We start from the raw sequence: 12,041 nt of genomic DNA on the forward strand, positions 1-12,041 counted from the left end.
GCAATAAATTCATAAGCCTTATGAACAAGAATTTCAGTAAAGTCTTTGGTATGAGCTTTCCAAAAACGTAGCCACTGATTTGCCAAATGAACCTCAAGTGAACTGACACAGCACCCAAAATTTCAGGAAGCTTGGAGATTCTGCCAACGTTACTTGAACATAGAACAAAATTCAGAATTCTTTAGAAACGTTTGTGTTCAGTCTCAGTCACAGAGGGACCTCCATCACTTTTCAGGTCTGTTCAGCTTAAACAGTTGCAATGTGCAAGTATCTCCATGCATAATATACAGATTGAAAGGCATTAAAACCTAGGTAAAATTCTTCAGTCAAGGCCTCAACAAACATTACACAGAGTGAGTGTCAGGCAAGGCTCCAGGGTAACAACAAAGGTGTCTAGAGTAACCAGCAAAAAAATTAGTCCCCATCCTCTAATCCAAACTAAAATCAAAGTAAACAAAGATTAACAAGCTAGTATTTTGGAGGTTGGATATGAAAATCAAAATGGACAGAAGTCAAGCTGAATTATCCTTCAGATTAAAGATTCTTCAGCTGAATAAATACCTCAAAACCAAAATGAGTCACCAGAGCCAATATATGGCCAGGAAAGACCAGAGTTCAGGAATAATCCGTCTATAGCTACTTAACAAAAGCAAAATATTATTCTTCAATACAGAAACTGTCAATAAATACAGAAGGTAACAAAAAAAAATTATGCCATCCAGCCCAGAGCTCCAGATGAACTAGCATCAGATATTATACATTCAGTTAACAAAACTGGATGAAGCTATCAAATGAGGAGTTATACCAGGTGGCTGAAGAAAAATGAACATATGAGAGAAGTGGAGAACCAAACCATCGATCAATCTGATCCAATAAAACCTTGAGAACAAGTCTCAAAACAAACAAACAAAAAAATTGTTCCTACATCCTGATCTAAACACAGAAATGAATAAAATGCAAGGGCAGAGATAAGGGCAGGAATAAGCTGTAAGGAACTGTGCTGTAAGAAAAGGAAGTATCAGTTTGTAGAGGTACCACTGCTGGAGTTCTCGGTGATTGGGTAGGAGTATTTAATAATTAATAACGATTGTAGCATAAATACAATTGGCTCGGAATGCAGTGTTGGAAGGCATTGACAACAGATCGATCAGAATATTCTATGAGGAGGATGCCATGACATGATAATCATAGCGACAGAAACAAGATAAAATTTAGATGGAGATCACGCTTCATTTCAAGCAGTAGTTTTGGACATCTGTGTTAAAAAAAAATTCAAACCGCACAAGAAGCAGAGTGGCGACACAAGTTTCCATCTGTCCTACTGAAGTTTGGCTAATTCTGCCTGACAAGACGAACGGGAAGAACATAGGGCCACTGTAAGAGATAGGTACAAGAAAAGAGAAAGGAACAGAGCTACTTAAAGATCTTTAGTGCAAGAATCATGTACATATGTAGAACAGCACATGGAAGCTCATTATCATTTGATTACTGGGATTGTGGATCAGCCTTCAATTAAGAAACGCATCAACAAAGGCTATCTCTTCTCAAGAGCAAAATGTGTATCAAGGCGGGTTTATGAGCATTCTCTGCACTGTCAATCAGAACCGCTCTTCCAGTTCTACACTGAAGTTGGAAAGTGGGACCTCAGTTTGGGAAGCTTCTTTTTCTCAGTGCAATACCTGTGTTTTACTTGGACTCTGCCCGCAGACACTAAGGAAGCAAAGCCATCCTGGGCCACAAGCATTTGCCTTCTGTGAGAAAAAGCCACAGTTCAGATGATCTTATTTGTTACACAAAACTCAATAGAAACTAGTTTAAAAACCCTCTTATTTCTTTAGTGATGAGAAAAGCCCGAGAAAAGCCCAAAAAAAGATTGAACACACCACCTAGGCAATTTATCTCTGCCACAGCTACTGACCCTAGGGCAAGTGGCAATTTTTTTCTGGAACTGTATCAGAAGAGAACCACTGCATGTCAAAATACTTCAGCAACAACTGAGAAGGCATTTCAAACATCACTACTCTGGTGGAAGTTTCAGCAAAAAAAAAGCAATTTACAGACCACACCCCTCAGATGCCTTTAAGTAATGCTGTAAGGGCGCCTTTTTCAGTGCAGAGGCCCTAGCTAAAAAAAAAAAGCAAAAGTGGATGCTGCATTAGTATGCTATTTGTATATATATACACACACATAAATATAAATATAAGTATACAGTTTCATTGCCAACTAGGTCAACAGTACTGCAAAGAAAGTGGTCTTGCTTTCAGAGGTTAGGCTACCCAAGAGAAAACTACCCATTCAAGGATTCACGGAAGAAAAAAACCCAAACTAATTCTCCAACCTGAAAGAGAAGACTAAAGATGCCAAGCTACAAGAGCATGTCACCAAATAAAAGGCTGAGGTAAATAACTTCACACTTAAAGAAAAAACAGCACTTCTAGTTAACACAAACCAAGTCTTGACACAGAGAGTGAAGACTAATTTCTCTGCAGGAAGAACAGAGCTCTGTGTGTTGAGTGTCACTGTACATATTTAAGTGAAAGTAGTTTAGATTATACAGTTGATGGTTGCTACTAGTTGAATATTTTCAAGTTTTATAGCTTCCTGGCTTGTTCCTGTGATACAATTATTTCAATTTATTAATTTGAACAACTAATATTCTGATACCTGGGGCATATCTACTTATTCCTACCTAGCAATTTTCATAAAAGCAAGGCAGAGCTTTAAAAATTTTCATATTTAGTAAAAAATACAAACTATCATTTCTTGCATTTTCAGTGAAATTTATTCCATCTTAGGTGAGTGATAACCCTACTTTCACTCCCAGCCTTCTACTCAAAGCATGCCAGTTTTAGACACAAGACTGTAAAGCTTACTTATAGGAAGTAAGCTAGACTAGAAATAGACTAGACATAAGGAGGAATTTCTTCATAATGTGAGCGGTGAGACACAAGTTGCCCAGGGAAGTCGTGGACGGCCCATCCCTGGAGGTGTTCAAGGGCCTTGGGCAGCCTGTTCGAGTAGGAAGTGTCCCTGCATGTTGCAAGGGGTTGGAACTGGACAATCTTTAAGGTCCCTTCCACTCCAAACTATTCTATGATTCTATGATGATCTAGATGTGGCATGTTTATCTCCACAGATCTGTATTATTTAATGAATGTTAGGCTGTCACTGCTAAATGAAGTCTCTCTGATGTTTTATCACATACCAAGTAATACATAAGTATTAACACTTGCTATTATGGCATTACTTGCATTCCCCAGAGTTAATTTTGTCCCATCTATTATACTATCCATACAGGACAGGAAGCCTAGAACTTTATTACCTTTCCTACTAGTTTTGAAGCCAACTGTTAGTTTTAAATTAGCAACACTTTAGGAGGACCAAATATTTTAGTTTCACATTTGTAAAACACTCATGCTTCTCCAGATGACCAAGGTTAATCCATTAAAGCAGTACCTTCAGTACCTCAGCTTTTATGATTTTTATGGCTCACTCCAATATGTAATATAATGCATAAAGAGGTAGCCTCTGCGTAAACCAATTTTAGTTAAAGAAAACACCTCATAAAAGAGCACAGATAATCAATCAACATTTCTTCAGACAAAAATTTTCCTTAGATTTCAGTGTGATTTTGGTTAATTCAAATTCCAGCAACTGGTAGTTTCACTTATTCTCATCTTGCTGCATCCACATAGTAAGTACAAAATTCTTATTACACATACTAGAAAAACTACCAAATCTGTTTCATAAGAATTTATACCGTATCAAGGCTTTTACTACTACTGAATTGGTAGCTACGTGAAATGCTCTTTATCTCCCAAGCCACAATTAAGCCATGGGTATTGGATGAGTGCTGAGGATGTCTCTACATAACGTGTTCTAAAAATACTAATCACAGAAGGGTAGCACAAATGGGAGAATGCTGCCTAATTCAACACCAAATCAAGCATATACCAAAAAAAAAAAAAAAGTTGACAAGTGTGCAAGTTATTCACGTTCCTCATGAATCAATAAAAGGAATTATTTCCCTAATAATGTACCTTTAGTATTACCAAAGGACAAATTTGCAGGAAGATATTTAAAAATGTTCTTTCATTCTACCAGCATCAGAAACAATGATAATTGTGTAGCTCATTGAAATGTGCACAAGCATTAGCCACAGATTAGCAGAGATAAGTTACACACACACAGAGCCCATACAAATCTAACAGCCTCCACAATTTCTTTCCTTATGGTGCTAGAGATTCCAATGATGAAGAGAAAATGTTTACAAGTCCTATATTTTCAATGATTTTAAAATACAGTCATAACCAAGTTAAAGCGTGGAATACCTCTAGACTTATGTTAAGAAGAATTAAGCCTATACAGAGCATTTTGTTGCTTCTCTTTGCAATGAGCTAATTTTAGATATGGAAACAACGCCTGTCAAGCATTGTAAAGCTAAATGCATTTTATAGCCTATAATGGCTCCAACAGTGACATTTTAACCCAGTCTTTGGCATACTACTAAAAATAATGAATCTAATATATGGAAAAAAAACCCACATCCTACAGATTTGACATTGAATTAATATCAACTTTTATTACTGGGGACACTGTTGGAGGATCTTTATTACTTCAAATACCTTCTTTGGTAAAAATTCAAATGGATCACTTTCCATACTTCTCTCTACCCAAATGTCACAACATGTATTCCCTACTTTTACACCGTACAGAATATCAAATCAACACGACCCTCCCTTTAAAACTGTGTACATACCTAAGGCCCTTCCTACAGGAACTCCTTTTTCAGCATATCAAATGTTTCTGCTCACGACACACAATGCATCAGTCATGCTCACTCAGCAGTACATACACCAAACACAGCAACACAATTGTATAGTAAGAAAAACTCCACACCAATGGTTTGCCCACATCACTTGGCAATGTCCCTTTAATATTAATACACAGAGAAGTAAAATTTTTTTCATAAATTTGTTCAAGGATGTGGAACATGTAAAATGCATAAGAATCAATATGGACTTCATTAATGTTATATTTATTTATTTTTCCAGCTTCATACAAACTGGATGTAGAAGCATAAACATAGTACATTTCTACCATTTTCAACAAAAATATAACCAATATGTACAATTATTGTATTAAAAATACAAAAGGGATACAGACTCCACCAATGTCTTTCTAAAAGACATACAGGTACAAGTAGTATCAAAAGTATGAGGAAATCACCAGTTAATTGTACATTCTGCACTTGACATCACAGAGCGAACTGAGATTAGCAGTCCTATGGTCTACAATTACTTAATGCTTATATAACATTTGTGCAACTTGTGATAGAGCTAGGATTTTGTATTTCTATATGCACATGAGGTCCATAGCCTTGAGAATAAAACTGGCAAATAATGCATATTACATGTAAAATTACAAATGCATATTGACAATATGATATATAAGCAAATAGATAAAAGCTATGATTACAGGAGAGAGAATTAAATAAAGCACTGACATTTGTTTGATACAGTGAAAAAACACTGCAATTTGATCTTTAAAAGTTGAAGCTATTTACGTTTATCTACTGATCAATATGATCAGCTGAGTTCAATGGAAAAAAAAAAAATCCAAGACCAGCAGTTCCTCACATTTGAGTACTACTCGGATTGGCAGCCTTCACTTCTCCGGAGTCTGTGCAAAAACAACACAAAAATAGAGGGGAGGGTCATTTCAGTCATTATAGGGTTAATAGCAGCTGTGAGCAGGTGGTTGCTACACATTGGCCTTCTCTACACATGCAGTGTTCCATGAAGCCATTAACAGTTGTGACTATTTCTGCATTGCAAAGGCTGGCAAATCTAAATGTGTTATTTTTCATTACTTAAAAGGCTCATTTATCCCCTAATGCCAAAGTCAATAGATGGAGGTTATTAGATCAGTGTTAACAGCTGATACAAGCTGTGACATCCCAACTTGCCTTCACTGCAATGTTATCCAGTTAATTTTTCTTTCAATATAACTACTATATAGTTTAAAAAAAAAAAATTATATATAACTTCAAGGTGGGATTGCCATCTGTCACATTAGAATGGGACACTTTTTTTTTAGTATGTCATCCTGTATTCCACAAGGCACAGGTCTGAGACACACAGTGCCCTCTTCCACCACCAGCCAGTTGCAAGCACCATCTCAGCCTCTACACCAGGCCCAGCTGAGGATGCCATAAGCGGCTGCACATGCCATTAACGCTAACATTGACAAACTTTTGAAGGTTCCAGGGTGGGGCACATTAACAGTGAAGCAAGACAGTCAAGGAAAGGCTGCAACCTGTAACCTCTGCCTTCTCTTCTGCCCTGCTCAGCCATGTGATAGCAATATTCTTTCCAGGAGCTCAGGCTGGCAACCCTACTTACAGGTATGAAATAATACTGTAATTACTAAGCAAATGCAGTATTTGATCTCTGAAACGCAAACATACAAAATCGTAACAAAGGCATTGTAAACAAGCAAATAAGCACTGCCTCCTTGAAGGACTTCAATGCATTTTTCTCTTTGTAGGTTAAAGGCCAAATGTAATTTGACAACTAGCTTATCTCATTATCCCAATGAGACTAAGTGCTAGGATTGTGATTAAAATCTAAAAGGAAGATTAAAAAAAAAAAAAGAACGACTTTCCAGGCATTGGGAAGTGCAGCCAGAGTTAATCATCCTGATGTGATGATCTTGGAATTTGGAATGATACTGTGTGATGTGGCAGACAGCGACAGTGGTAGCTTGGAGATTGCTGCACTGTGCATTTCAAGCAACACAGTTTGAAAAGTGCCAGGGCGATTTCTTCACAGTATTTCACATGCAAGGGGAGAGGGGACAGAAGGGGGAGGGGCGCAGGAAGAAGCCCCATGCTGCTTTAAGGCAGGGAAGGAGGCAAATAGGTCCACCATCCTTTAACTATAGTTCCAAGGCTCCTATTCTAGGGAAGTCTTCTTGTGCTCTCCTTTAAGGTGGCTCACTCTGGATCCAGAAAAGCCAAGTCTTAGACAGCAGAGACTTGTTCATCTTCTGCAAACACAATAGGATAGGGGAAAATAGAATTTAGTTCATATAGAACAAGACTGCTACTGAATGAAACAACCTATACCGTGCCCATGATTTTTCCATGTTGTTGTATAAGGTATGTATTTTAAAACACACTAAATATCTGTACATTTCAGGTCTCATGAGAAGTATTCCTTTGTAATTTGGATCTTAAAGAAAATAAGACTACTGCAATAACTGAGCTAGGTGCAGTTCTTCAGCCCAAGGAGTACAACAACCACTCCTAGATATCCAATAGTTTAATAAAGCTATAAATTAATATTGCATAAAAGTTGAGTGCAGGTTTAGTCATCATTGGCAGAAACAATTAATATTCTCTGTCATGGTTACTCTCAAAGTCTCAATTTGATTAAGGTAGGCTTCATTTTATTTTTTTTCCATCATGTTAAACTGCAGAGTTCACCCTGCACGTAAAACCTTAGTAACTAAGCAGCTAGAGAGAGAAAGGGAAAGTTAGCTTTTCTATCACTAAGCAAAACAAAGCATTCAAAAGTGTAATTTGGGCACTGTCCTGCCTAGATTTTGAGCACCTAGCCCTAAAGATACAATCCAGCTACGCCTGCCCTCCACAGAAACCCAGCTATCATTACAGCTAAGCTAAAGCATAAAGATACAGACACGTTTGGGCAAGCGAGCTAGCAAAAGAGTAGAAAGAATAGTGGGCTCATTATGTGAAGCAGTTGATGTGGAAGACCCAGTGCCCACAGTGTAAGAGTTTCAGGTAGAATGTGAGTGACTATCAAATAAAGCTGACCAATGATGTTCTGTGGGTAGATGGCCAGTTATTCTATAGAGCAGGATACTTTTTTGTCGATTAAATATATGGTTACTGCCAGACATTAGGTACTCTGGAAACTTTCAGGGAAGCCAGAAATGTGCCTGGTGAACATAGGCACCTCCACAGAAGCTGCCTAAGCCAACTGTTCGGTTGTCCAAGATTCAGGTGGACCTAGATCCCAAACTTCAGGTAATATTTAGAATGAATTTAATTCCTCCCCTTCCAAAAAGTTAACAAATAGCAAGTGTTGAAAGATGGAAGAGAGCTCAAATTATGGCAAGAATTTCTATGGCAGAAAACATTTGTGTAATTTGCTTTGCATCTGTGAAAGCATTAACTATTTTTGCATGCAGCACACTCAAAATCTAACAATTAGAAATTTACCATCTTCCTCTGTGGAAAACCCTTGAGATGGATAGTGAGCAAGACGTGGATCTGACTCATTTGGTTTATGCCACTGAGGTTTGTTCCCAGGTCTGCTAGTTGAATGGCCATGAGACTGCTGCTGCGGAGTTGATGTCCCATGGGTCTCACATGTCCGTGCCACCATTCTAGACCGCTGAAGTGCTACGTTGTAATCTGGAGGCTTTCTGGTTGGATGGGAACCACCTTCTGCAAACTCAGCAATAGGTATTCCTACATAACCAGGAGGAGTTGGAGGTGGTTCCCGATATCGACCCTCTTTTCGTGCTGCAGGAAAAACAACAGATTATTATAGGAGACAGTAAGAGGAAAAATGCTCGAAGGAAAATAAACAATGACAGTTAATCAAATATAAACCAACTCAACATCCCAGGAAGAGAAAATCTGAAGGGCAGAAGTTAACTACCATACAGTAGCAATGAAGCCTTGAAAAACAAACTGTGCAAGAAAATATAGAAAATACAACCTGTGCAGGATATAGCTACTCTTCAGTAATAAAGCCTTACTTTAATAAAATTCTCCAAGTTACATAATCAATTAGTTCACACTTAGCGACTGAAGCTGTTCCATCAATTGTGTAGAATAAAACGTGCACTGATCACAGTAACATGGAAGACTCAAGAGTCCATAGAAGTGGCAACCACCAGGAATATTGGCATCTCCTCAAACACACGGCTATCTAAATCCTAAAGATGTACAAAACCTGTTCTTAGCATCTTGGCGGCAGGGGACAGGAGCAGAAACACCTGATATATTATTTCTCCCTACAAATATTAATTCTTAATGAGACAATAAGCTACAATTCCAAAAGTTAAAGAAGAGAAATTGGCTTCATCTTCATACTTTCCATATGCATTACTGCCCGCTGCTCGTATGGCTATCATCTGCAAAATTAAAACTTGAAAGTATACCCATAAGATCAATGATTGAATATGATCTTATATGGGAGATGGAAAGATGACCACCTAGTTTATGGATCATATTGAGGCACAACTGTTTACGTGAACAAAGCTTAACTCTGGGCATACATGTTACAGTACAACAGCAAACACAGCAGAGAAAAATCACTGACACAGACAATTTACTCTCCACAGCTTGTCATATGCTTCGTATTCTTGCACAAGTGGTGATGACAACATCACCCTGCGTTCTGCAGCATGGAATTGACTGAAAGGGCAGTACAAGCTTAAAATGGACTGGTGCTATTCAGATGTGTTCTTTATTGACTAAAAATAAAGTCTTGGTATTATAACAATCAAATAGTTTCCAATAGAATCTAAGTATTTTTATTGGACAAACTGTTTTAACTCTGCAAAGCAAAATGCAGAATTTTCCAAGAAATTGTATTTATAGATTTCTGAAAAGTAATTTTGATGCAGAAGAAATTCTGTAGAAAAAGTCTATTGAAATACTGCAAGAGATCAATGTGTATTCGGTGCAAAAGAAATGTGAAAATACTGGCTTCTGTAGGACAGCAATATGAAGTTACATTTGCAGGATACTTAGTTAATAGTACTGAAGCACATGGAAGCGTGTTGCTTGAATTTTCAGATCTCCTTCAGATTCCCTCAAGTCTCTAAAAATGTAGTGGAAAGCACTGTCTTGACAGGCAAATTTGGTCATGTTTGTTCTACATTCTGATGGAAATCAAGGGCATTGAAGAGTAAAATTAGGGAGCAGCAAAAATCAGAACTTGAGAGTCCTGAACTTTTCTTCCTCTTTGTAGTTCAGGGATTCAGATCTGCATCAAGCTTTGAGGCAATGGACCAATACTAACCAATATTCTTGGAAAGAAAATGGGAAAAACAGTTCATCACAGTGGCGTCAGCATGACCTCAATCTGGCAGACTTTCTGCTGTGTCAGTGCAAAATGGCATTTAGATAATTCCTCATATTAACCTGGAGAAAGGCAAAGCTAAGGGGAATGAAAGAGGCAAAAATGCAGAGGTCTTGGATGGTCCAAGGACTGGAACATGTAGAAGGAATAGCATGAGAAAACTGTTAAGCACTGCCATATACACTTTTGTATTCATTATACATCATTTGATCTTTCTTCTGTTGAATTATTATAAATGTATTTCAGTTTTAATTTCTTAGGAACCTCTTCAGTTTCAGCAGTCAAATGAAACATCTCAGTTGGTATTTAAGCACAAAGTGCTCTCGTTTTCAGAAGTAAGAAATATTCACAATTATCAGAGAAGTCATACAGAGGTATGAAGTCAAAGGTTTCTAAATAAATCAGGCCACATTTATTAAGATACCTAAATACAGAATGTGGAGCCTTGCTGTGAACAGAAATTCACATTTCAAAGCAGACAACTAAATATATCAACCTCTGAAAATGCTGTCCAGCAGCTTAGCTAGTTTTTGATGTATGGCAGGCTCTCTTGAAACACAAAAGCACTGCCAGAATAAGGAATCAACAGTAAGTGATATTTTCCGCGTTAATAAATGCACAGTTAAAGTGGAAAATTTGAGAGAGACTTAAAAAAAAAAAAAAAAATCAAACCAGACAAAAGAAATGAAGAACCATACAACATGAAGAACCATAAGCAAATGAACTAAAATACTTCATAGTAAACAAAACTTAACTTACCAATAAGCCCCTTTGTACTACTCGATGGTACTGCTATATGAGGGGGCACAGGAGCGGGCTTTGACTCCTCTGCTGGTACAGAAGTTATGCTACTGGTTTCAGCTTCAGTTGTAACATCCTTCCCACCCCTCCGCTTTATGGTACCTGTATCACCTTCTGAGTCCTCTCCCCAGTAGCCTGTTGAGGATGCCCAGCTTGCTCTGGACTGTGCTTGATCAAGGCCATCCCTGCCTTGACTTTGCCTGCCATACTTTGTGCCATGGTCAGGGAACATCAGCTGGTCCATATGACTGCCTGTGACCCACAGTCCTGCCCCATCACTTGAACTATCAAAATGAGCATGTCCAAAAGGCAGAGTCTCCCAGCTTCTCTGGTGCTGTATTGTTTGTATGTTGTCATGAGAACCACTCGAACAAGAAGTCCAGCTACCACGGCCACTGTCAGCTGCATCGAGTGAAGCTCTGTCCCCTTGATCCTGGGACAATTCTTCTGTACTAGGAGAAGAAAGCACAGTTGCTCCAGCATACAGGCCTCTGGTCTCTGACAGTGGTGCATACGAGCTAGATGCACATAGAAGAAGAGGACAAAAATAAGTCCCTTCAAACTCAAACCATTTTATGACTCCATGATTGAAGTTTTTGATGCAATTTATATTATGTATTATTTGCATTAATGGCTAATTCAATTTTGAGAACAGAACACTTTCCTTTCAAGCTCATTCTCAATAAACAAACAAATAAAAGAACTGGATAGATATAATGACAAAACACTTCAGTGGAGTTATTCCAAAAGCTATAAAGCAAAGTTTTTGCAACCACTCTTTAAAAAAGCCAAAATACACATAAAGGGGAACAGACTGATAGATAGCATTCCTGCTACTCTTCCAGCCATGCAAAACAAAGGATCAAATCAGAAGCAGAATTTTACCAGGAGGTGGTTGATATTCAGGTTTAGGTTTCAGCCTTTCAGATTTTTTTTTTTCTGCTTAGGAAACTTCGAAAGCTACCTTTTCAATATTTCTTGCAAATTGAAACGTATTTAAACCTCTAATTTTGGAAACACATGCTACTTCATAAAGTATGTTCTCTGTAGCCTTTCAGTGATTAAGTCTGACACTATCACTTACATAGCAGCAGTGAGAACCGACAAAGTGTCACT

At 38.0% G+C, this 12,041-nt stretch overlaps 1 protein-coding gene across 7 annotated transcripts in view; it reads right to left on the minus strand.

Annotated features, from left to right (window-relative positions):
• Positions 1-5,022: 5,022 nt before the first annotated feature.
• Positions 5,023-12,041, minus strand: part of RAPGEF2 (Rap guanine nucleotide exchange factor 2) — a 180,483-nt gene continuing 173,464 nt past the window's right edge. For 4 of the 7 annotated variants that reach the window (XM_069855832.1, XM_069855828.1, XM_069855830.1 and 1 more), the window contains 3 exons: positions 10,884-11,443; positions 8,249-8,554; positions 5,023-5,682 (listed from right to left, as the gene is read on the minus strand). In XM_069855832.1, coding sequence (XP_069711933.1) covers positions 5,636-5,682; positions 8,249-8,554; positions 10,884-11,443 — 913 coding nt within the window. In that variant the 3' untranslated portion in view covers positions 5,023-5,635. Of the gene's footprint in view, positions 5,683-6,649; positions 7,051-8,248; positions 8,555-10,883; positions 11,444-12,041 lie in introns of those variants that run through there. The other 3 variants (XM_069855831.1, XM_069855833.1, XM_069855835.1) reach the window with 1 other exon arrangement.

The sequence above is a fragment of the Phaenicophaeus curvirostris genome, chromosome 4, assembly GCF_032191515.1.
Source record: "Phaenicophaeus curvirostris isolate KB17595 chromosome 4, BPBGC_Pcur_1.0, whole genome shotgun sequence".
Lineage (NCBI taxonomy): Eukaryota > Metazoa > Chordata > Aves > Cuculiformes > Cuculidae > Phaenicophaeus > Phaenicophaeus curvirostris.